Source organism: Alligator sinensis, unplaced genomic scaffold (assembly GCF_000455745.1).
Source record: "Alligator sinensis unplaced genomic scaffold, ASM45574v1 scaffold1143_1, whole genome shotgun sequence".
NCBI lineage: Eukaryota > Metazoa > Chordata > Crocodylia > Alligatoridae > Alligator > Alligator sinensis.
In genome coordinates, this window is record NW_005842947.1 from 308,468 (window position 1) to 330,572 (window position 22,105).

Here is a 22,105-nt window from a genome sequence, read left to right on the forward strand (position 1 = left end):
TGACTCTGCACCATCTCAGGGTCTACACATGGTAGTCTGGCGTCTTGCTGCTGCCTCTCTACAACCCCAGTGAGAGATTTGTCGTGCCCCTCACTTAGGAACACTGCGGCAAAGAACTCGTTGAGGAGTTCAGCCTTGTCCCCTCTGTCCGTCACCAATTGTTTCTGCCCATTTAGCAGGGGTCCTATTCCTCCCTGGGCCTTCCTTTTACTCCCTATATATCTAAAAAACAATTTCTTGTTGTCTTTTACTTGGGTTGCCATCCTCAGCTCCATGGTAGCTTTGGCCCGTCTAACTGCCTCCCTACAAACACGAGCAGAGGAGGTATATTCGTCTTTGGTGATCTCTCCCTGTTTCCACTTTTTATGTACTCCCTTCTTGGCCCTTAGGCTGCCCTGGATTTCTCTGGTCAGCCAGGGAAGCCTCCTGGCCCCTTTCCCTCTTTTGCCTCGCATGGGGATCAACTTGCTTTGTGCCCGAAGGATCGTTTCCTTAAGGCACAGCCACCCTTCTTGGGCTCCCATCACTTCAAAACTCCTACTCTGCAGTGTGTCCTTGACTAATCGCCTGAGTTCATTGAGATCAGCTTTCCTAAAGTCTAGCACTTTCACCCTACTAGTTACCTTACCTTACCTTACTAGTTACTCCTTCCCTTGCCTCCATTGCCAGGATTTATCCTAGGGGGTCCAGCACTGCCCTTTTCCACCCCAGCAAGCCAGGCCAAGATTCAGTCCTGGGGCCTGGTGCCACCCTTGCCCAGCCCCCCGCCCCCACAGGGCCATGAAATTGCCCCTGCCTGCCCTACCCCACTGGGATTGGGCCCTGGGGCATGTTGCTGCCCCTGCCCAGCCCTCTGCACTAAGATTGGGCTCCAGATCCAGGACACAAGGCTCTCCAGATGATACGGTGCAGTGGGTGGCATTTGGCCTGTGGGCTGAGCACCCCTCCTTTACATTATGATCAAAGACAATGATACTATGATGTTCAAATATTTGGCAAAATATTTCCATATTTTCACAATTAGATGAACACACTTTCAGCTCTGCTTTGGGCAAGTTTCTGAATTAAAGTACTAGTTTAACCAAAGCAACTAACAGCAAATAGAACACTTATGAAATTGTGAACCTCACAACACTAGCTGAAGCCTGCTAAAGATGCAGACCAGTTTTGTGCAACATCTTCACCCAATTCTGCCATGGGGAACTAAGGCGTCAAACACTGTCAGCGCTTATAATTCCTGAATGCACTCAAACACCTCAAACTCTGCCAAACTGAGTAGTCTTTCTTAAATTTAAATGGGGAAAGAACATGTGTGTTCATTTTCACGTATACATTCTCTCTCAAACCTCAGCTGAAATCCTGGCTAACTGATGAGAAGAGCAAGACCACTCATTTGGGTATTTTTTCCTCCCCTCCCCCCATGCCCAGATTGATACTAAGTGGGGGGAAAAATTATTGGACTCAAACATTATGTCAATCTATCACAAAAGAATCAACAGATGCCCAAGAGCTTATTATACACTGTTATTAGAAGATGAATACTTACCATCCATTTCTACTAGAAGCTGGTTGAGTGTGTTCTCTTGTTCACTTTGCCCTCCAAAGTTGCCCCGTGCTCTCTTCCGTCCTACTGCATCTATTTCATCAATGAAGAGAATGCAAGGGGCATTTTTACGAGCAAGAGAAAATAAATCTCGGACCTTAACAAGACAGCAAAATACATGAGTTATTTTTAATCATCTTAAGGTACATAAAACATGTGTGAGCAAGATCAATACCACTATCACACTACTGGTTGTTATACTGCCAGCTATTCTCGCTACTGAATGTTCAAGTCTCCTGCCCAACTCAGAAAGCTCTGGAAGACTGCTGTAGCTACTACAGTGGTGTAGCTCACTCAAAATCAGTCATGTGTGACCAGAAGTTTTATAAATTTGTCCTCCTTGGTAATACTTGTGTACACTCATTGCCTTTCATTTGTTTATATAAGTGTTCCTGAATGAACCTCAGAATACTTATAAAAAAGTTGCTCACAGTGGGTGCATCTACACATGCGCTTTACTGAAGGGTTAACTAAATAGCTCTGCGGTAAAGCATCACAGTCTACACACTGTGCCAGTGTTAGGGCACAGTAAATTAATTAACTCTACCATAGGATTGTACTGTTAGGGACAGTACTATCTTATGGTGAAGTAATTTACTCTTCAAAATGCACATGTACACAGTGACAAGATCTGGCTGGGGCATGAGGGTGCTAAAGTGTGGAGGGTATCTACCACCTAGCCACACACTGTAGCACCCCTGTGTCCCAGCCAGCCCCGATGCTGCCTGATGCCACCACCTGGAGCCTGGGACTGAGTCCCTGGGCCCCCTGGCAGCCCAGGGCTTCTCCGCCTCAGCTCAAAGTGCTGCAGTCCCAGGCACACGTGTAAACACTGAATCCAGAAGCAGTTTTCTCCAGTGTGAACTGTCAGAGTTTAGTACACTGCCTTAATGGCACATGTAGATGTACCCAACTATACCAACCAACTGCAGACTGCTAAAAAATCCAAAATGAAGTAACAGCAGAAAAACAGCCAACTTCCCTTTCCATTAAATCAACAGATAATATTCTAAACAAGAACAGGTATGTTGAGAAAGGTACAAATTTTATACAGTTCTGCTGTGAAGAGTGAACATCCTTTAAATTGTAATTTTCTTGAATTAAGTGGCATAATGAACAGAATGAAACAAATACATGGGTGTGTTGTAGTACAGTATTTCTGGAAAGCACACAAGTTAAATATTAAAATTGTGTGTGGAGGAGGTTAGTGTAAAAGCTTTCAGAGTTTTATTACAGAAAGGAGCTGATTCTTTATTACAAAGGAGCACTGATATCGTGTCTCCAGGTCTGTGTTTAAAACGGTTTGAATTTTATGAACAAGGCACTTGAACTACGACCAGACGGCAGCATGCAGTAATTCTGTTCGCTCACCAGATCAGGTTGTTTCATTAGAAATAATATACAGTAAAAGCTTTGTTATCCAGCACCCATGGAAAACGGGGGGTGCTGGATAACAAAATATGCCGGTTAACTGAGCGGCCCAAACAGATGTCAATGAACAGGCGTCATTGACCTTCCCACAGCATTGCCAACCCTCCTGTGAGCCCAAGGGACAAGGAGGCGGGCCCTGTGCAGCCTCCTATGCCTTAGGCCATAGGGGCGCAGCAGCGCAGGCTGCTCTGCCCCGGGCCATGGGGGCTCGGAGAAACTGGAAGTGCCACGATGGGCACTTCCGGTTTCATTTTACCTTACAAGCCAGCATGCCGGTTAATAGAACATGCTGGCTTGTAAGGTGCCAGTTAATGGAGCTTTTACTATAGCAAGAAAACAGGCCAAATAACTGAAAAAAACTAACAAAGAACAGGAAATGAAATCATGGGAATAATCTGGCAAGGTCTATGAGAAGTAGTGTAAGAACACAGATCAGCTTCAGAGCTTTATCATTTAAGCTGCTAAAGCTGCAATTATCATAGAATCATAGAAGTAGGGTCGGAAGGGACCTTGTAGATCTTCAAGTCTGACCCCCTGCCTGGGCAGGAGGAAAACTGGGCTCAATTGACCCCAGTCAGGCAGGCATCAAGCCGCTTCTTAAAGACCCCCAGGGTAGGAGCCAGCACCACTTCCCTTGGAAGTTGGTTCCAGATCCTAGCTACCCTTACTGTGAAGTAGTTCTTACAGATGTCTAATCTAAACCTACTCTCCAACTTGTGGCCGTTATTCCTTGTTAGAAGCATAGAATTAGAAGCATATCCAAAAAAGTCAAAAGGAATGTGGAACAGAAATAAATGCAACTCAAGTGCTAGTGTTTTCTTTATGTACAATTTATATTAAGAGAACATTAAAGTTGCGAAGTCAAGCACTCAAAAGCTCTGAAATGTCAGTAGCAAGGCTTCCCAGATGGCCTTAGTTCAGCCTACTTGGACTGTAATGTCACAGTCTTTGGGTATCGACAGTATACGTGGAGCAGTTTCAAAAGGGAAGGGGTAGCTGCTGCTGCTCTAGACTATGCAGCAGGTGTCAAGTGCAACAGTTTACTGCTGCAGGCTCTTGCACATATAAATGAAGTAACTGGTCCAATTTTAACCCTACTTCATTCAGGTACAGGAATTTCTGCTCCCTCCCCCCAAAAAATAAATTGTGTATACAAGTCAAAGCTAACAGTTTATGAACTTACTTAACATGCTTCATGATACTCTAACATAATACTCATCCATAGCACCCAAAAATCAGGTTAGCGCAAGCAGCAATTTTATCAGTAACACTGGTTGCAAATCTATGTTAGCTTGTGACTGTGGCAAAGTAGGGCTCCCGGACTACCCACAATGCTAGTTTCCCCACCTGCCTCTGGGCACGCCACCCACCTGTCTTGTCTGCCATGCCTAGATGGAACATAATTGAGGTGTTAATTAGAAGGAAGGCTGCCCATTATATACCCCGATATTGTGGGGGCTATCCGCGGCTCCGTTCCACCCCTACACCATGGCCCAAGCCTCAAATATGGCATCTCAGGCAGTGTACTCAACTGTCTCCTTCATCCATTAGTTGTGGCCCCTTCCATGGGACCTTCGGCTTTCCTATAAGCCCTGGCCCTGTCTCAGGCCAGTCGGGACCCCAAGCTTCTTTGCTCTATATGGGTGTCCCTCGCGGTGGGCCCCCGGCCTTTTTGAGCCTTCTGGTCCTGGCCCCAGTATTGACCAGTCAAGTCCCTCGGTTGGGTCTACATCTCCTGCCTGCACTCAGGGATCGGGGTCCCCAATTCTCAGCTCAGGTGCTTCATGAAGCGTGCCTGGCCCCGTGGGGTCACTCACCCCAGCAGGCTCAGGTGCTTCTTGAAGCTTACCTGGCCTTCCCTGGATCACATGGTTCAAATAGCACACCTGAAGGTTAGAGCTGGGGTTAAGGAGCCCCTATACTTCCTTTCACTGGGATGGTAACTGGCCTGGCATTTTCTGGAGGCTCCCGCACCACTAGGAGCACCACCAGGCCACCCACTCCCGGCAGGGTGCAGTTTTAGGTCATGGCCAGGACCAGGAGCCTCCAAACCATCCCCTACAGCTCCTGCCCTTACCTCTGGGATGTTGCATGCAGCCTTGCAGCCAGGCAATGTTACTGCCTGGCCTGCTAACAGCAAACTGCTCTGTTTATATAGACAGCCAGGGATGTAAAATGGCCACCGCAATCAAGCACCTGGTGGTTGCTTGGCTGAGCCCGTAAAGTGGCAGGCACCTACAGTGCCCTGCCACAGTGACTAAAGCCTGTTACATTATAGTTTTGTCTGAAAGCTGTAAACACTAAGATCAGAAAGATGACCTCTACATTTCATAATATTCCATGATTGTGTCAAGGAGGAGGGGGAGAATTAGAAACATTTGTGTTTGCTTTTTGATTTATGGTAACAACAAAAAAAAACCCCACCTAAGACCCTTTGATTAAGTTTTGTTCAAATTTCAGCCAGAAACTTTTTTTTTAAGCTCCAACAACTGTAAGGCCAGACACTTAAAAAAAGCAAGGGTTTCAAAGAAATGCTAACTAAATTTAAAGGGGGGGGGGAAAGACACATTGCCAGGAATGCAGTTAACTGAGCAACTAAATACTTTATAGATTCTAGGGTCGGAAGGGACCTCAGTGGGCCATCTAGTCCGACACCTTGCTCCTGGCAGGCAACAAAAGGGTCACCAAACCTGGGATCACGTGATCTCAGCCACGTGCCTGTCCTTGGGGGTCTCCTCTTGAAGACCCCCAAGGATGGGGCAAGCACCACCTCCCTTGGAAGCCCATTCCAGATCCTGGCAACCCTGACTGTGAAGAAATTTTTTCTGATGTCCTGTTTAAACCTACTCTCTAATAGCTTATGGTCATTGTTCCTTGTTGTTCCAAGGGGTGCCCTGGTAAACAGATCATCACCTACTTCATGTCGCTCTCCCCTTATGAATTTGTACACTGCCACAAGGTCCCCTCTCAACCTTCTCTTGGAGTGGCTGAAAAGGTTAAAGTCCCTTAGCCTTTCCTCATAGGGCCTTCCCTGCAGGCATCCAATCAGATGAGTGGCTCTTCTTTGGACCCTCTCCAGGTTGTCCGCATCCCGCTTGAAGTGTGGTGTTCAGAACTGGACACAGTACTCCAGCTGCGGCCTGACCAGTGCCGCACAGAGAGAATCACCTCCCTGGACCTGTTTGTGAAGGACTTACGGATGCATGACAAGGTGCGATTGGCTCTGCCAACTACTTCATCACATTGACGACTCATGTTCATCCGGGAGTCAACAGTAACTCCAAAAGCTCTTTCTGACCGTCTCAGCACCACTGAGGGAGAAAGAGATTTTGGAGTCACTGTTGACTCCCGGATGAACATGAGTCGTCAATGTGATGAAGTAGTTGGCAGAGCCAATTGCAGAGCCAGTCGCACCTTGTCATGCATCCGTAAGTCCATCACAGGGGCACAGAAGGGAATTGGTGAGGTTTTATTCACCAAGGCGCCCCCGGGGGTTACAAGAAATAATGGCCACAAGCTAGCAGAGAGCAGATTTAGACTGGACATTAGGAAGAACTTCTTCACAGTTAGAGTGGCCAAGGTCTGGAACGGGCTCCCAAGAGAGGTGGTGCTCTCCCCTACCCTGGGGGTCTTCAAGAAGAGGTTAGATAAGCATCTAGCTGGGGTCATCTAGACCCAGCCCTCTTTCCTGCTTATGCAGGGGGTCGGACTCGATGATCTATTGAGGTCCCTTCTGACCCTAACATCTATGAAAAGTCCTTCACAAACTGGTCCAGGGAGGTGATTCTCCCTCTCTACACGGCACTGGTCAGGCCGCAGCTGGAGTACCGTGTCCAGTTCTAGATAACTACATATGTACTTCACTGTAGGGCTTGAGAGGAAGTTTTAGTGCAAACTTCAGAAAGCAGAGTAAAGTGATCAAGTATCACAGGCATGGATGACTTGCACTTACAGAATAAATTACAGATTTTTTTAACATACATTATAATCAACTTCATGGTGAACCTTTTAAGTACATCTGGTGCTACTACCAGAATACATTGAATAGATAACTGTAACTTAAGATATATCAGGCTTTTAGCCTACTAACTTTGAGAGCATCCTTTTAACAGCTGACAGTGAAATAACACAACAGTGCCAAAGACTTACTCGAGCTGGACCCACACCAACAAACATCTCTAAAAACTCAGAGCCGTTAACTGTAATAAAAGGGACATCAGCTTCTCCAGCTGTAGCTTTAGCTAACAGTGTTTTCCCAGTACCTGGAGGACCTGTCAGAATGGCTCCCTGGGGGGGGGGGGGGAAAAAAAGCACAGTTAACTTCTTTCACGGGAAGAAACATAATATATACATAAATCTCACCCAAAGATCTTCTACAGTATATTTTAGGATAATCAACGAAGGGAATATTTAGAATGGGGAGCAAAACTGATTTTAGGAGGCTAAGATCTCAATTCTGATCTCATTTAAACCTGAATGCGGTATCAAAACTCAGGTAACTTGTTGCCATTTAACAGGTTTTGAAGATTTAGCTCAAAACATTTTGATCCAGAATATTAAAACTAGGTTCTTGTATTTAGCTGGTGCAATTTAAGCACATGGGCACAACCTAGGATCGGGCTAAAAAAACAGACAATTCTTTGTCAATTGATTATAAAATATTAGGCATACATTTACTATATATAAATACATAAAAAATTTTGACTGACACAAACATATGTCAGGCTGTCTAAATGAAAAAAACCTGTTATCGGAAGTACATGCGCTTCAGAAGCATTGTTGCACTACATATACACTATGGGCTATTAATTTTTCTTCAGATTTTTGGTCAAAAGAAAAGAGTTGGAATGAATCATCTGCTTCAAAATTACTGATCTAATTCAGAATGCCTAGGAAATATATACATAACTGAAATAATTTTAGATTACACAAGAAAAAGCTTCAGTACATTGGTTAAAACAGTTGCATCTACTGCACCTACTAAACTGTTGTTTCCTCACCTTCGGGATTTTTGCTCCTAGATCCTGATACTGTTTTGGGTTTTTCAGGAAGTTGACAAACTCCATGATCTCTAACTTGGCCTCTTCACAGCCAGCTACATCCTTAAACTTCACATCTATTTCATCTTTCAGGACCTTGGCTGTGGTTTCACCCACACTGAAAAGTCCTCCCATTCCCCGTCCTGTTCGACCCATGCCTGCAGGCCCTCTTTTTATTATATACCATAAAAAGGAAAGTATAAGGACTGTAGGTAGCAGGCTCAGAAGAAATGAACTGAAAGAAAAAAAGTCACGCAAGTTATTAATGCATATGAAAATAAGTTACATAATCGACATTATTAAAAAAAGACAATGTTCTATAAATCTGTAGCCTTTAAGTTAAAAGGCCAAGAGGTTTTCAAATTTTTATCAAAGTGTTTTTTGTTCCTTCTTTCTCCTTCCTTCAATCCCTTTATCTCCCCTTTCCCATGTTCAGGCTGATTGGCTAAAACTTACTAATCATCTTCCACATACCCACTTCTGCTTTTTGCAGGCTTTTTACCTTGGACATTATCTAACCTCCTCATTGTCCTTTATGCTTTTACGCTCATGGTATACCTTCCCAAGTCAGAAATTACTATTATATCTCCTTCTTTCTGATGGAGAACTGAAGCACAGAGATTAAGTGACCTGGCTCAGTCACCCTGTGCCATGGCAACACAGGAAACAGAACCCTAATCTTTGCATGCTCAGGCTAGCACCTGAAACACTGAACTATTTTTCCTGTTGTTATACAGAAAATGGGGAACAGCACAGCATCATCACATAATATAAGAGGGAGAAATCAACAACATATGTAGAGGATCCCAGGCATAACAGACCAACAAGCAAAACACCAAACAAACCAACCACTGAGGCACTGCAAGCTCCTGGCTGAAGTACAGGACTCAGAAGTTCACTTCACAAACTAAAGGGTTCTGACGCACAACACTTATTTTCACATAGATAAGCAAGTCTTTCCTTCAATATTAGCTTAGACCAAATGCAGCTAGCAGGCTGGATATGGGCTGCAAGCTATATCATCTGACCTGTGGGGCTGCTGGAGGGGCTAGGAATTCAGGGGTAGGGTCTGCTGCCAAATTATGACAGGAAGAGCCCTGCTGCAGACATGTCAGGAGTGGAAGGTTGACAAGTATCTTAATCGCCATGGCTCAAGAACCTGCAGTGGTCAACACTGCTACTGCTTACAATGCAAGTGCAGTGGCTCCAGAGCCAGCCCATGACACCAAGGGAGTTTGGAACCTCTAAACTAGACCAGCTTGAAACTAGTTACTGAAATAAGCCATTCAGTGGTTACTACTGATACACCTAATAAGAGAAGCAGCTATAGTCTGCTGTGTTGGAGCCAACTCATGAAAGCTAAGCCATCCAAGACTAATGCAATATAAATCTATTTATACCAATTTTTATATTATTTATTGTACATCAATCCTTTACTCTTTGTAGGGATTCTAAGAGCGCTAAAAATTTAAGTTTGTCTTACTGCACAAAAAGGACCAACAGTGGACACACAGAAATATGAAATTCATTATATAATAAGATGTTAAGCTCATAAAAAAATTACAAGGCATCTTTGAATAGAGACAACCAAGTCCCTGCTCACTGACAGACATACTAGAACAATTAAGTCAAAAAAGAGAGCATCACTGGTAGTACTGCCATCTAGTGCACTGTGAAAGAGATGCACTGTTTCCTTAAATAATAGGTATAAGTTTAAATAATTTAGTTAAAGTTAAATAATAGGGTAAGTTTCTTACCCATCATTCATTGCTGCGTAGAGTACAGGTAATCTTTTCTCTGCTTCTATTCCTAATTCTTGCTGTGCAGTTTCCAGGTTCCGTTCAAAAGTGTCCACGCTACCAATATGAAACCAGACTTCACGCTATAAAAAGAATAAAATTACAAACATTACAAAAGGTTCTTTCAGCTTCATCCCTATTCAGCAAAGGTGAAAAAAAGAGAGAAGCTTAAGCTCAAGCTGAAGAACTAGGTTTGTCTTTCATAACCAAGAAATATATATATAATGTAGTTTGCAAAACTGATTTACACTTCTTGCAGAAGAGAATGCATTTAGATTTGGCGAGTACACCTATGGCATTTAGGGCACAGACAGAAATGCAGATCTGCGGTTTAACTCATGCTGCTTCACAGATAGTGCCACGAGTTAGACCAATCCTTCAAACCGTTGTGTTGGGAGGGTGGGGGAATCAAGCTCCAATTTGGAGCAGACAGAGGAAGGGAGAGAGGCTTTGTCCTCTGCAGCCTCTTCCCTTAGCCCTTTCTCTTTCCTCCTCGTCCCCAGCCCATGCTGTCTCAGGATGGGAGGGGGAGAAAGCAGGGGAGGGATGTCTATTTTGGGGTTTCCCCAGCCTGCATTATAATGACAGGGGGGAGATTGGAGTCTCCCACCTCAGGGAGGTGGGGGCTCCAATCCACCTGATCCCACCCTCCAATGCTGGCTGGGCACCCCCAGAATGAGCTCCCTCTACTAATCTGAAAACAGCTCCAGGAGCAAGGCTGGGCTGCATCAGCTCAGGCCTGCTCCCAACATACGCTGATACAAGTCAACGAAGGCACTCCGCTTTGGAGCATCTTCATCCGAACCCTCATATAATAAAGGTTCAGACTGTTATGGAACTGGGCCATTTTAAAGTGTTCTGCAGCCATGCATGTGTGTTAGGTCACAGCGCTTTCAGGGGCTACATTGGGTGAAAACTGTCACTTGTCTGTGCCCTTAGTGTATCACCTAAAATACCAAAATTATATAGTACCCAAGTCAGCAGTATTAGAAGACGACTAGACTTCTATAAGAAGTGTCACAACCCAAAGGGTGTGATTTTTGTTTTTGTGTGCTTCGGCACTGCTAAATTGTTCCCGCTAAATTATAGCTTCTTTGCACGGTGGAGTTTTCTGCTGCAAAAGAAAACCCCGGTGCAAGGGACGAGTTTCCCGCCAATTTGAAGCTTTCTTTGCAGGGTGCATTTCTTTGTTGCAGCACAGAAATGCTCGTTGCAAAGAGTTCCCGCCATTTGTATGCTAATTCGAGTCCCATTATTGGCCAGTTCTAAATTATTCACACGTGGCGGCTAGTGATTGGCTTGCTAGCTGTATAAGAGGCTTGAGTGGCTTCCGCCCAAGTTGGAGGACTCTACGAACAAGGGAGGAGGAGACTTCACGCTGCGTGAAGATCTCTAAGCGCTGCGGATCCTTACAGACCCAGTGCATTTAAAGCAGGCAACAGAGGTCTGATCAACCTCTAGCCTCTCCCCGTCGCCGAGCGCAGTCCAGACGTATCCCTTCCCGCGCGCAAAAGAACCGGACCCACAGAGCCTAGCAAACTGTGTGTGGAGCAGAAGGACCCACGGAGCCTAGCAAACTTCGTGTGAATCCTTGACCGATCTCAGAGCTCTTCTACCCGGGTTCGAGTCCTGCAGGTTTATTTTCCCGTCGCCGAAACCCATTGCGACGTACCCTCGTATTTTATATCTTCCCGTCGCCAGAACCCTTTGCGACGTACCCTCGTGCCCTGCAGGTTCGAGTTTTGTTTTCTTTTCTGTCTGTAACCGCAACTCAAGCAAGTTTTCTAGCCTACACCGCTGCCATCTCGGTGTAAGTAAACAATCTTTAAAACTACCGCTACGTGTTTGTGCCTAATTCCAGCTTGACGGCCTTCCCTCTCCGACCCAGCGTGCCCGGGCTGCTGGCCACAGCCCGCGTGCAGCACGGAAAAGGGCTCGGGTCGCTCCCGGCCCGCACAAGAAGAAGGATACTCTTGCCATTGCTAACATAAAAGTCATATGTAATATGCAAGCAACTTTAAAGAGGCTTTGGTTCTGGCCTTTTTGCTTGTTATGGGTGGGAGAACACAAGGAGAACTGAGCAGACACTGAAAGGAAAATCAAGGGTTGCTTAGAAGTCTTAAGACAGCAAGAGCCCCAAAAATGCAGCTGTATTACAGAGGATCAGACCTGTCTCAGCAATGACTAGTTCACCTTAAGAGATTAAAAAAAGAAAAAGAAAAATGGGACGCCAAAGTTACATGTACAAAATTCATTTTGCTGTCATCTCAGCTCTTCACTTCTATCATAAAGCTTGACACTGCATGCACTTCTTTTTACAGCCTGACAGTTTGACTTTAAACAGTGCAGAGACCACTTTCCATGATTTACCTTTTTCACCGTGACCATTCCGTGACTTGCCTTAAAAATGTTTTTTAAATTCTAACACTGGAAAAAATGTAGCCCTAAACATGAACTGGTTGAGAAACCAGGGCCAATGATGGTTTATGGGTTAAAGAGTAGGTAGACAAATAAGTCTGAATATTGGCTCCATTGATGAAGTAACTGCTGCAGACTTCACTTTACCCTGGAGGGATTTCCAGACCTTTGCTCAGCAAAAGTCAGCAGCCTACAAAAGCCCCTTGAGCACATTCTAAAAATAAACACGAGAAGCAATATGTGGCCCTATGTAACGTCTTAATAATATTGAATGCTGTTATAGGATATGGCCAGTGGTGAATTACATGTCTGGAATTATTAAATCTGACATCTATACTAAACATTTCAATATTACATTTGGACTCTTTAAAAATAAAAGGTTTCAAGCCTCAACTTTGGGAACTCTACTCCTTGGAACATTTTACCCAGCATTAGTGCTGCCTCTCCAGGTAACCAGAAACAGGTAACTTAGGCTGCATATACATCACCTTGGGATACTGGAGGACTGTGTTGCGGCTTCCCTCAGAGGAGAACATATACAGATATTCGCTCTCCTAGTTGTTCCCAGCTAGTTTTCTCCTTGAGTAGCCAATTTTGCTCTGGGAAAAAAAACTGGAACATCTGTACACTCAGGGTTTTTACTGGGAGAGCAATTAGGGGTGCACTGATAGAGAGTTTTGGGGTCAATACCGATGGTCGATATCGATCCGACTGCCAACATACAGCTGGGCAGCTTGGAGACTCAATCTGCTCCCCCATACCCCTTCCTTCACAACAGATTTAACAGCCAGACCCAGCTGCTCTCCACACTGCTGGGCTGTGCTCCTGGCCACCTACATGCTGTGCTGCAGCTGCACGTACAGATGAGGCATTTATTGGCCACATTAGCCAAAAAAATTCATTTGCTGATGCTGTGAATTTTCCTTATATTGGTGCCAATTAGATATGGGACCGATGTATTGGTGGACTTCTGAGAGCAATAATTCTCCCAGGAGAAACTGAATCTCGGTACATGACATAAGGCTACATACAGGCATTGTGTTTCTACAAGGAGAATCACCACTTTCCCAGTAGAAATTGTTCATTCAATTGTTCCCAAGGGAAATACACACCCTCTGGGAGAAAAGGAACCTATCAATGTGAAGGATATCCCTTGTGAGATAAACTCTTGCAAGAATGAAAGCCTGTATGCTCCCTTCCTGGTTTGGTCCCATTTGGAAAAGAAGTGGAACAGCAGGGAAAAGCCCCACTCCCATTCTCCAGATCAGGGCTTCCCAGACTGGAGTGGGCAGGGAGCTTTGGTGGTGGCTTCCGGTCCCTTCATGGACCAGTCTCGGAGGACAGTGGAGTAGCTGCTCCTTGCTCTGCACCTGCTGCTCTCTTATTCTGTTCCCATTACTTGGAGCAAAGGAGCAGCAGGCAAACTGCCTGATAAATTTCTACTGCTGTAAATGAATAGCTGTTCAAGATCTTAAACAAAAATTCTCCCGTCAGTTTACACTTACCTAGTAAAGGAGAAGGTGGAATCGTAAACATTCAGGGTTTTTTTTAAGTACATTTATAAAATCATAACATGTTACTAGAAGACTTTCATAGTCCACAACATGTTCCACCACCTAAAGAAGCAAACTACTAAATAATGAAGCATATAGAGACTTCTAAAAGCTATGCATAAGACAGTGAGCCAACAAGCTAATTTTTACTTTACAAAAATCAATGGGCCATGGTTCTGGCCATATACCCATGTGACAGAAACAGGGAACTAAGAGAATGAGGAAAACAAGACAGGATATTTAAAGAATGTGTACACTTTGTATACTCGTATCTGGAGCAGACAGACAACCAGCTCTCCCAAAAGAGTTGCTGTAGTCAGCATTACCACAGTGCCCGTCACCATCAGACAGGGAAGCCAGTAATATCACCACTGTTTTAAAACGTGTTTATTCTGGGATAGAAGCAGACATACATCTACATTGACAGAGGTTACGTTGTTGTAGTTTTACTCTCAATTTTTTCCCCCAGAGTAACTTTACACCAGATTCTAGTAAATTAGACTGGTAGGCCTACAGCAGCGGTGGGCAATTATTTCAGCTGGAGGGCCACTTAAATGAGTTTTGGTGAGCAGTCGAGGGCTGCAAGGGTGAACCCACCCCTTGAAAGGTGCCATGCCCCCTGGTCACCATCTTGGAACCGGAAGTCCTGTCCTCTAAGCCCCTGACCTTTGCCACTAGAAGTCCCTCCCCTTGACCCTGGAAGTACTCCAGAGGTGGGGGAGGGATACCATCTTAGAACCAGAAATCATAAATTAGAAGTCAAACATCTACTATAACATATTTTAATTTTATTTCAAAAAAATATTTTGTCCTGATTTATGTGCATTTCTGTAGTGTACGTAGAGGTGATTGCATAATAGCTCAAAAATAAAGTCTTACTCGTAAATTGTGGGGGGGATGGGTGTGTATCTCTAGTGGGGTGTGTATGTGGGGGAGGTTGGGGGGGTGGGTGTGTCTATGTTAGGGTGTGTATGTGGGGTTTGTGAGGGGGTGTGGGTGTGTGTATATGTGGGAGGGTTGTGCAGGGGTTGTGGACAGGGTGTGGGTGTGTAGAGTTTATGGGGTGTGAGGGAGGGTGGGAATCTCCCTATATGCACCACCCATGGCTTACAGCCAGCAGCAGGAGGTGGCAGGACCTTGAGATGCTCATGGCCCATGCCGGGGCAGCTGTTCAACAGCATGTAGCTCCAGCCAGTTCCGGGAGCTGCATGTGGCAGCAAGGAGCGGAGCCAGGCCAGCCCGCCTCTATCATGTGGGGCTCACGCACCACTAGGGGAAATCCCCATGCAATGGAGCAAGCTCCCTTCCCTGCAACCTACCGCCACACACAACTGGTAGGACTCCATCAGGAAGCAAGAAGTGGGGCTCCCTGCCACTTTGAGAAAAGTCCCAAGAGATGCATGTGGTGGCGGGGGTGGGGGCAGGCTGTCAGCTCCATCCCCACAGTGGCGCACAAGTCCTAGACGTTGCATTTGAAAAGCAGGGAGCCCCATGTGATACAGCCTGGCTCTGCTCCTTGCTGCCAAGCACAGCTTTTGGAAGTGGCTGGAGCTGTGCACTGCCTGGCAGCTGCACCTGTGCAGGCTGCAAGGACCCCGAGGGCCTGCTGCTGCTGCCGGCAGAAGCTGTGCACCATGTGGAGGGGGGAAGAGAATGGGAGGCACATGCGATGGTCCTCCCAACCCCACCATCCTCCCTCACACCCCATACACCTACCCTGCTCTGCACTCTTACCACCCTGCTGAGTGCGACTCTGGGCTCCTGCCAGCCCCATGCTTCCACCCAGCTGCAGCTTCCCTACCTGCTACCTGGAGCAAGCACAGCAGCAGGAACATAAGAAGCCACTGCTTTAGGCCAGGGAAGCCAAGCAGGTCCCCCAGTCACTGCAGTAGTGGCCTTACCCCAAAGCCGTGAGTGCTGGCTGGGGCCCTCCCATGCACGAGGGTGGGAGCAAAGTACATGGGCTGGGCACAATTTATTGGTGGGCATCTGCAGGCCAAATGAAATAGTCTGGCAGGCTGGATCCAGCCCACAGGTTGTATTTTGCCTGCCCCTTGACCACAGCCTATAGATACGTGTCTTTTTTTTTTTTTTTTTAAGTAGAGCAGGTTGCACCAATAAGCTTGTCAGGTCTAAAGTGTTAAAGTGAACAGTCACCGACAGATTTTTTATAAGTTTTGTGTCTGAAGTATAAAACAGTATCTGCTGTTTCCTGCAATGCCTTTCTCCAGAGTAAAAGTTAAAATTTACCCCATCAGGCGGAGACTTTCCTGGGATAAAGATCACCTTAACAAAACGCTTGTTGATCACTTCTAGCCTCTCCACCTGTAAGAGAGAAGAAAGATACATTTTAATACGTTATGAATGACAGATTAGATTAACTACTAAAATAGTAGGATACATTTCCAACATGAATTTGGACCCTCATTTTCTTTTCAGTGTATAGAGACAGTAAAGTTAAAGGTTGGGAGTCCCTTACAGCATAGAGGCTATAGTTCAGTGCATGATGGTCATTCTATTACAGACAACTACTTTCAGTTGCTTAACTATCAATAATTTCCCATTAAATCTGATATTTGTCAGTCTTCCTCTTCTTCTGAAAGATGAACTGTTCAAGAGTCTACTAGGATGTTTCCGATATTAGCAAGTGAAAGATGTTTCACAATTAGGTAGTCTTAGTCTCTGACACACCAACATTATAACTCAGAAACAGCTTTAGTTGAAGAGCTCAGACAAGACAGTCTTAATGAGAAACACCTGATGTCAAATCTAGCAATACTTTAAAATACAGTACCATCCTCACTTATCCAAACCCTTTTGGAAAATGTCTACTGAAAAGCTGTTTGAACAGCCAAACTCATTAGGATGAAGTAAAACTGTTATAAAATATGCATCAAATTTAAGAGTAGGGATCCAGTATTCTATTAAATAAAGCTCAGGAGAGAACAGTTTGCTACACAAAACCAATGGTTACAAATTAGGTGTCTCCCAGAAAGAGGTGCACAGGGCAGGTGGAACTGTCCTGCATGCCTCTGTTTCTAAAGAGGGGAGGGTGAGAAGTGGGAAGCAGACCAGGAAGAGCTGTAGTAAGAGTGGCTGGTTTTTGTTTGCTTTCAGTAGCATAACTAAGGCAGGATGATCAGGGCAGCAGTCCTGAATGCCAACATCGGGGAGAATGAATAGACTGAAAAAATAATAGCTCTGCCATGGCCATACCAGAGGCATGGCAGCACTCAGAAGCTGTCTCTGTACCATGTGTCCTGATGCCTTTGCCTGCTTTAGGCTTATCAGAGAACCCTAAAGCAGTCAAAAGCAAGAGCTCCTGCCCCAGCCCCAGCCCTTCCCAATGTGGCTGTCCACAAGACAGGTGGGGCAGTTCTATCTGGGTGTGGTGGCAGCAGCCTGGCTGAGAACCACTGACATAAGCTGAGGCAGCACAGCAGCAAGATCCTAGGGAAGATCCTTAGAAGGGAAGATCCTACCAAACCACAGAGTGGGTGGGAGTCAGCAGTGCAGTATGTGCCACTTGTTAGTAGGGGCATCCCATGTCACCAGGGTGCTGCTAAAAATCAAAAATGGTACAGAGGGGTACCCTGAATCTAAAAAAGTTAAGAACCACTGGTATAGAACACACAAATGCAGCCTGTCAGGAGGGTAACCTTTTTGTATCCAGCTGCAAATGCATATATCAACTTACATTTCTTTCAATCACTATCCAAGCGGACATTGAAGCAGGGGGAACCAAAATCTCCTATTTGGAAGGGCAGGTGCATGAATCTAAACATAATCAACAATAAAAGAGTACTGCACTAAAAGGACACACTCCAGATGCCCAAACAGACATATTTTAATCACAGAAAAAACAGTCTTATTTGGATGCATATTACTACATCATACTAGAGCATCTACATTTGAAAACTGTGCTTAAAACATCCCAAAAATCTTATTATACACATACAAGAACACTACAAAGGCTACAGTAGATTGAAGATGATCCATATCTAAGTGAATCGCCACCTACTTAACTCATAGTGAGTTGCCAAGTGAAGGATGATCTGCACAGCTGTCTGCTGCAGATTTTACTTCGAAGGGCAGTAAGTCTCCACTTAGAAGGAGCACAAGAGTAGTCCCACACAGCTGAAATAAAAGTCACAGCAATCAGCTGGATCAGCTGCAGCAGCATAACTTCTCCCCCCACCCCCAACCCCACTTGGTTCACAAGTGCTACACAACCTAACCCTATAAATTTTTTGGGTACTATTGCATTTCACTGTGCAAATTATTGAAACAAGTGCCTGTGTGTGGCACTACTGTCTTATGCATACATTTGGGGGAGCTCACAAAATAGGTAGGTTCTTCTTCCGTTCTCTCAAAATTAAATTAAGTGTTAAAAAACCCACGGTGTTACACTAATACAAAAATAAAGTTGGAAATTAATGCAAACAAATTCAGAAGTTCAAAACTACCTAACGTAACTGACACACTGTCAGCATTAAATCCATACAAGGGCAAACTGGGAAGGTGGGAGGGGGGTACACATGCTAAAAATGTCAGGAGGCAAGGGAATAGTGGTGTTGTTCACCCCTGGGATCTGGGACTGAAACAAGGGAGTGGATCCAACAGAAGCTGTGCTGATGAACCCATGAGCTCAGAGGTGAACTGTATATGGGCCATGCAGCTGAAAGATCATGTGGCTAAGCTCCCCAGTTCCACCCCAGCCCTGATCCTCCCATGAATGTATATGATAACCCCCCCTGCATAAAATAATTTCAAACTGAATAACCAGTCATCTAAAACACAATGCAGGTACACTCTATTCATGTTCAAAGTTCCGACTGTAACCTTAAGACATGAAGATGGTAACATTAGTTTAAAGTTTCTTGCACTTGCACCTAAACCTCAACTTTTGCTTTTGTGATCATTTTTCCTTAAATATTCCTTGTAGCTACGTAAAAAATTTTAGACAGAGAAAAATTACTAAGTATACCAGAAAACAATAAAATTAAGAAGCTCTCAGGCATACCAGGTAAATAGACCTCAAAGCCCAACAAGCAGAGGAGTAAATTTTATTAATTTTAATGAACCAGATTTCAATCTTTTTGTTTCCCCTTTAATGACAGTGGCCTTTTAAAAGAAAAAAAGCAAATTTTTAAAATAGAACATTCTAATTACTTGAAAATTAATTGTAGTTTTCTCACTTTTTAAAAAATAATGCTGATGTATATTTAGAGATTATAAAAAGGAAAACAGAGAAATGCCTTTCTGTTTGAATATTGAAATTTACATATTCACCTTATATGGAGGCCAGGCTTCAGCTTTTGTCTTACAGAAGCCCAAGAGACTACTTATTTGGTTTTATGTAATAGCCCATTTTAGTAATGGTTTTCTGTGGAGAGGGCTCATCTCAGTTCACTGTGATGTTCTGAAATGGTCTTATTAGTTTAATTTTGTTGTTATGGCTCATTCAGTTCTTTGCTCATAAGATGGAGTATATACACTATGCTCAGCAGTACTCCCAGAAAGTTTTAAATGAAAGGTTTATCGTCTCTCTGACCTGTGACCAAGAAGCCACTTAGAAACCAATACTATAAGAGACAGCCCAAGTAGAATAGAGAAGCAGATGGATAGACTTTAGAAACTGTTAAAAGACTAGAGAACAAGAATATTCTACCTAACACATGGTCCATAGGATGAAAAGAAGGCAGGCCTAGGTTTCTCCTTCTTCCTCTTCCCTACATAAAAGCAAGTAATGGCACTGGAAGAGGCAAAGATCCAAGACTGTAGGAAGAGATCTAACGTTCACATACAACCCCTTGGATTTTTTGGCCAGAACTTTCACTTCAGTTTCCTCAAAAAAGGACCAGCTCCTAAGCAAGTCAAGCAAAAGGGGGTCACACAAGACACAACGACTGCTACACCATACTTGTCCACAGGAGGTTCTGTGGACTTCCGTGCAGTCCTCTGACAAAAGAATTCATGTTGATGATGCTGTTAGTTTACTTATATCCCTTTAGGATTGTCCTGAACTCTACTTACCATTCCTTTAGAAAGGTAGTTATTAACAAAATCCTTCCATGTAATTTCTCTCTCAGCACTTTTATACATGTAATATATAAGAGAAAGCCAGCCAAGTGTATTTCCCATGATGAACACCCAGAAATCTTTGTCATCCCATGGAATGTCACCCTAAGACATGAAAAGAATAAGAAAATATTAGTGTCTTGATTACAGAAAACACCCAAAAATAAAAAGCAGGAAATGCATAGCTGCTGTTTTCAAGGGTTCAATTCAGAATGCACTGAGCTAACCTAAATTAATTTGTTAAAATATTGTGATTTTGATACTCTTAAGACAACACTCCCACTCATGCCTTTGTCAGAGGATCCTGAAGTGCTTTAAAAAGGAGGACACAATAGAGGTGGATCCAGGGAGATGCAGTGGTGAAGTCACACCCCCTGATTCTACCCAAAGTTTAAAACTAACTGCATGGCAGCAGCAGCAGCAATTCTATTCAGGTAGCAGTGAGATACTCAATTGAATTCATGGCTCATTATAATCTACCCGATTCCTTTTAAACACTTCATTCCACAGATGCTAATAGCCATCACTCCTTTATAATAGTCTTGACAGTCCACTAAGTTATGCTTTCTTTTGCAATTCTGCTGTCTGTTAGCTGCTCCTGGTAGTGTTGCTCCTATTGAACAGCATTGAAGATGGTTTTTAACTTTAGCTAAAAACATTAATTCAAGTAAATCTTTGTGGAAATAACTTTCAGTGAAGTAGTAGGTGCACTGCCAAGATGCTCAAGAAGGTTAGACTTTGTTTTATGAATCTAAAAAGGAGACACACATTTATCTCCAATGACTATAGGACTAATTAAACAGTATTTTCCGTTATCTTTTACCTAACTTGTTGTGCTTTTATATAAAATAGCAAATTAATGCACATTCCAATAAAGTTAATGTTTCTGTTTCAATTATAATTGAAAAAATATAACCTTGGCCCTTAGCATATTAGTAAAGCACCTTATTTCTTTTTCACTGGAGAAAAATTTGTTGTATTATATGGGATGATGTAGTACATAGCCCTTTTCAAAATCCTAGATCTGCCCATGGACACAATCAACTGGAAATGCAATCAGTCAGACATTTTCAAAAGATGTAACACCTGACCCAAATTCTCTTAACGTTTGCTATTTTTTAAAAATAAAAACAACCACATTTGTTTTAAATAATTCTCCCTCTAATATTGTGTAGTACACAAATCCTATACAAACAAAGGAGGAAAACTAGCAAACTGAAATACACAGGGGAAAGAAACTATAATCACAAACAAACTGTTGAATGCACAGAGTAAATAGAGAGACATATTTTTTCTAATATTCATTACTATAAATGTAGATATTTTGGTAGCAGTACAAAAGAATCCAGAAAAAAACGCTTGTTTGTCGATAGTTCTCTATAACTGGGCTGTCCAACTGGCAGCCCATGGATGAGGGGTTAAAGTTGAGGCCTCCAGCTCCTGCCCAACCACCACTCCACACAGTGCTCTAGCTGCAGCAGCAGCTGGAGTCTCCAAGCTGCCCCTCCCTCCTCCTTGTACCTTCTGCCCTACCCCAGGTAGCAGGCAGCTGAGGGTGAGGCCAAGTAAAGTGAGACAAAGTGGAGCAGTGGATACATAAGAGACAAAGGCAGGAAATGCAGCTGGGGAGGCACCTGTGTAGCCCACAGGGCCTGTGGCTCACCCTGGTGCAGCCCATGAGGCAGGCAGCCTCCAGCCACTTGGGGAACGTGCGCATGCAGCACCTCAAATAGAAGCAGTGCAAAGTTGAGCTGGGGCTTTTGCCACAGTGCACATGCTAGTACATGCACTTTGCTGTGGAGCAAATTGTGCCACTTGGGGCAAAATAACCCTGCCTGGCTCCTCCTGGATCTGCAGCCAGGGGGAGCTAGAGCCTGGGGCCAGCACCTGTGATGTCCTCCGCAGTATAAAAAGCTGCCCTGTCCTGGCCCCAGCAGTAAAAAAAGCTGCCCTGGCAAGTAGCTCAGGGCTACTCACTCTCAGGAGCTTTTGGGACCCAGCCAATTGGTACCTAGGGACACTACCCCTTGTGCTAGCCGGACTCCTGAAGCAGCCCTGAGAGTTCCCTGCAGCCTTTACCCACTGCAGCAGTCTGGCAGTGGTGGCTACTGCCTAGCTGTGACCTGCTGCACACCTGCCAGACCGAGATGAGGGATCTGCCCCCCTGGGCCCGCTGCCACG

The 22,105-nt window shown here is 44.4% G+C and overlaps 1 protein-coding gene across 2 annotated transcripts in view; it reads right to left on the reverse strand.

The window, feature by feature from the left end:
• Nucleotides 1-22,105, reverse strand: part of AFG3L2 (AFG3 like matrix AAA peptidase subunit 2) — a 42,371-nt gene that overhangs the window by 13,489 nt on the left and 6,777 nt on the right. For both annotated transcript variants that reach the window (XM_006036337.3, XM_006036338.3), the window contains 6 exons: nucleotides 19,880-20,029; nucleotides 16,094-16,168; nucleotides 9,831-9,955; nucleotides 8,035-8,308; nucleotides 7,184-7,321; nucleotides 1,547-1,700 (listed from right to left, as the gene is read on the reverse strand). In XM_006036337.3, the coding sequence (XP_006036399.1) occupies nucleotides 1,547-1,700; nucleotides 7,184-7,321; nucleotides 8,035-8,308; nucleotides 9,831-9,955; nucleotides 16,094-16,168; nucleotides 19,880-20,029 (916 nt within the window). The remainder of the gene's footprint in view (nucleotides 1-1,546; nucleotides 1,701-7,183; nucleotides 7,322-8,034; nucleotides 8,309-9,830; nucleotides 9,956-16,093; nucleotides 16,169-19,879; nucleotides 20,030-22,105) is intronic.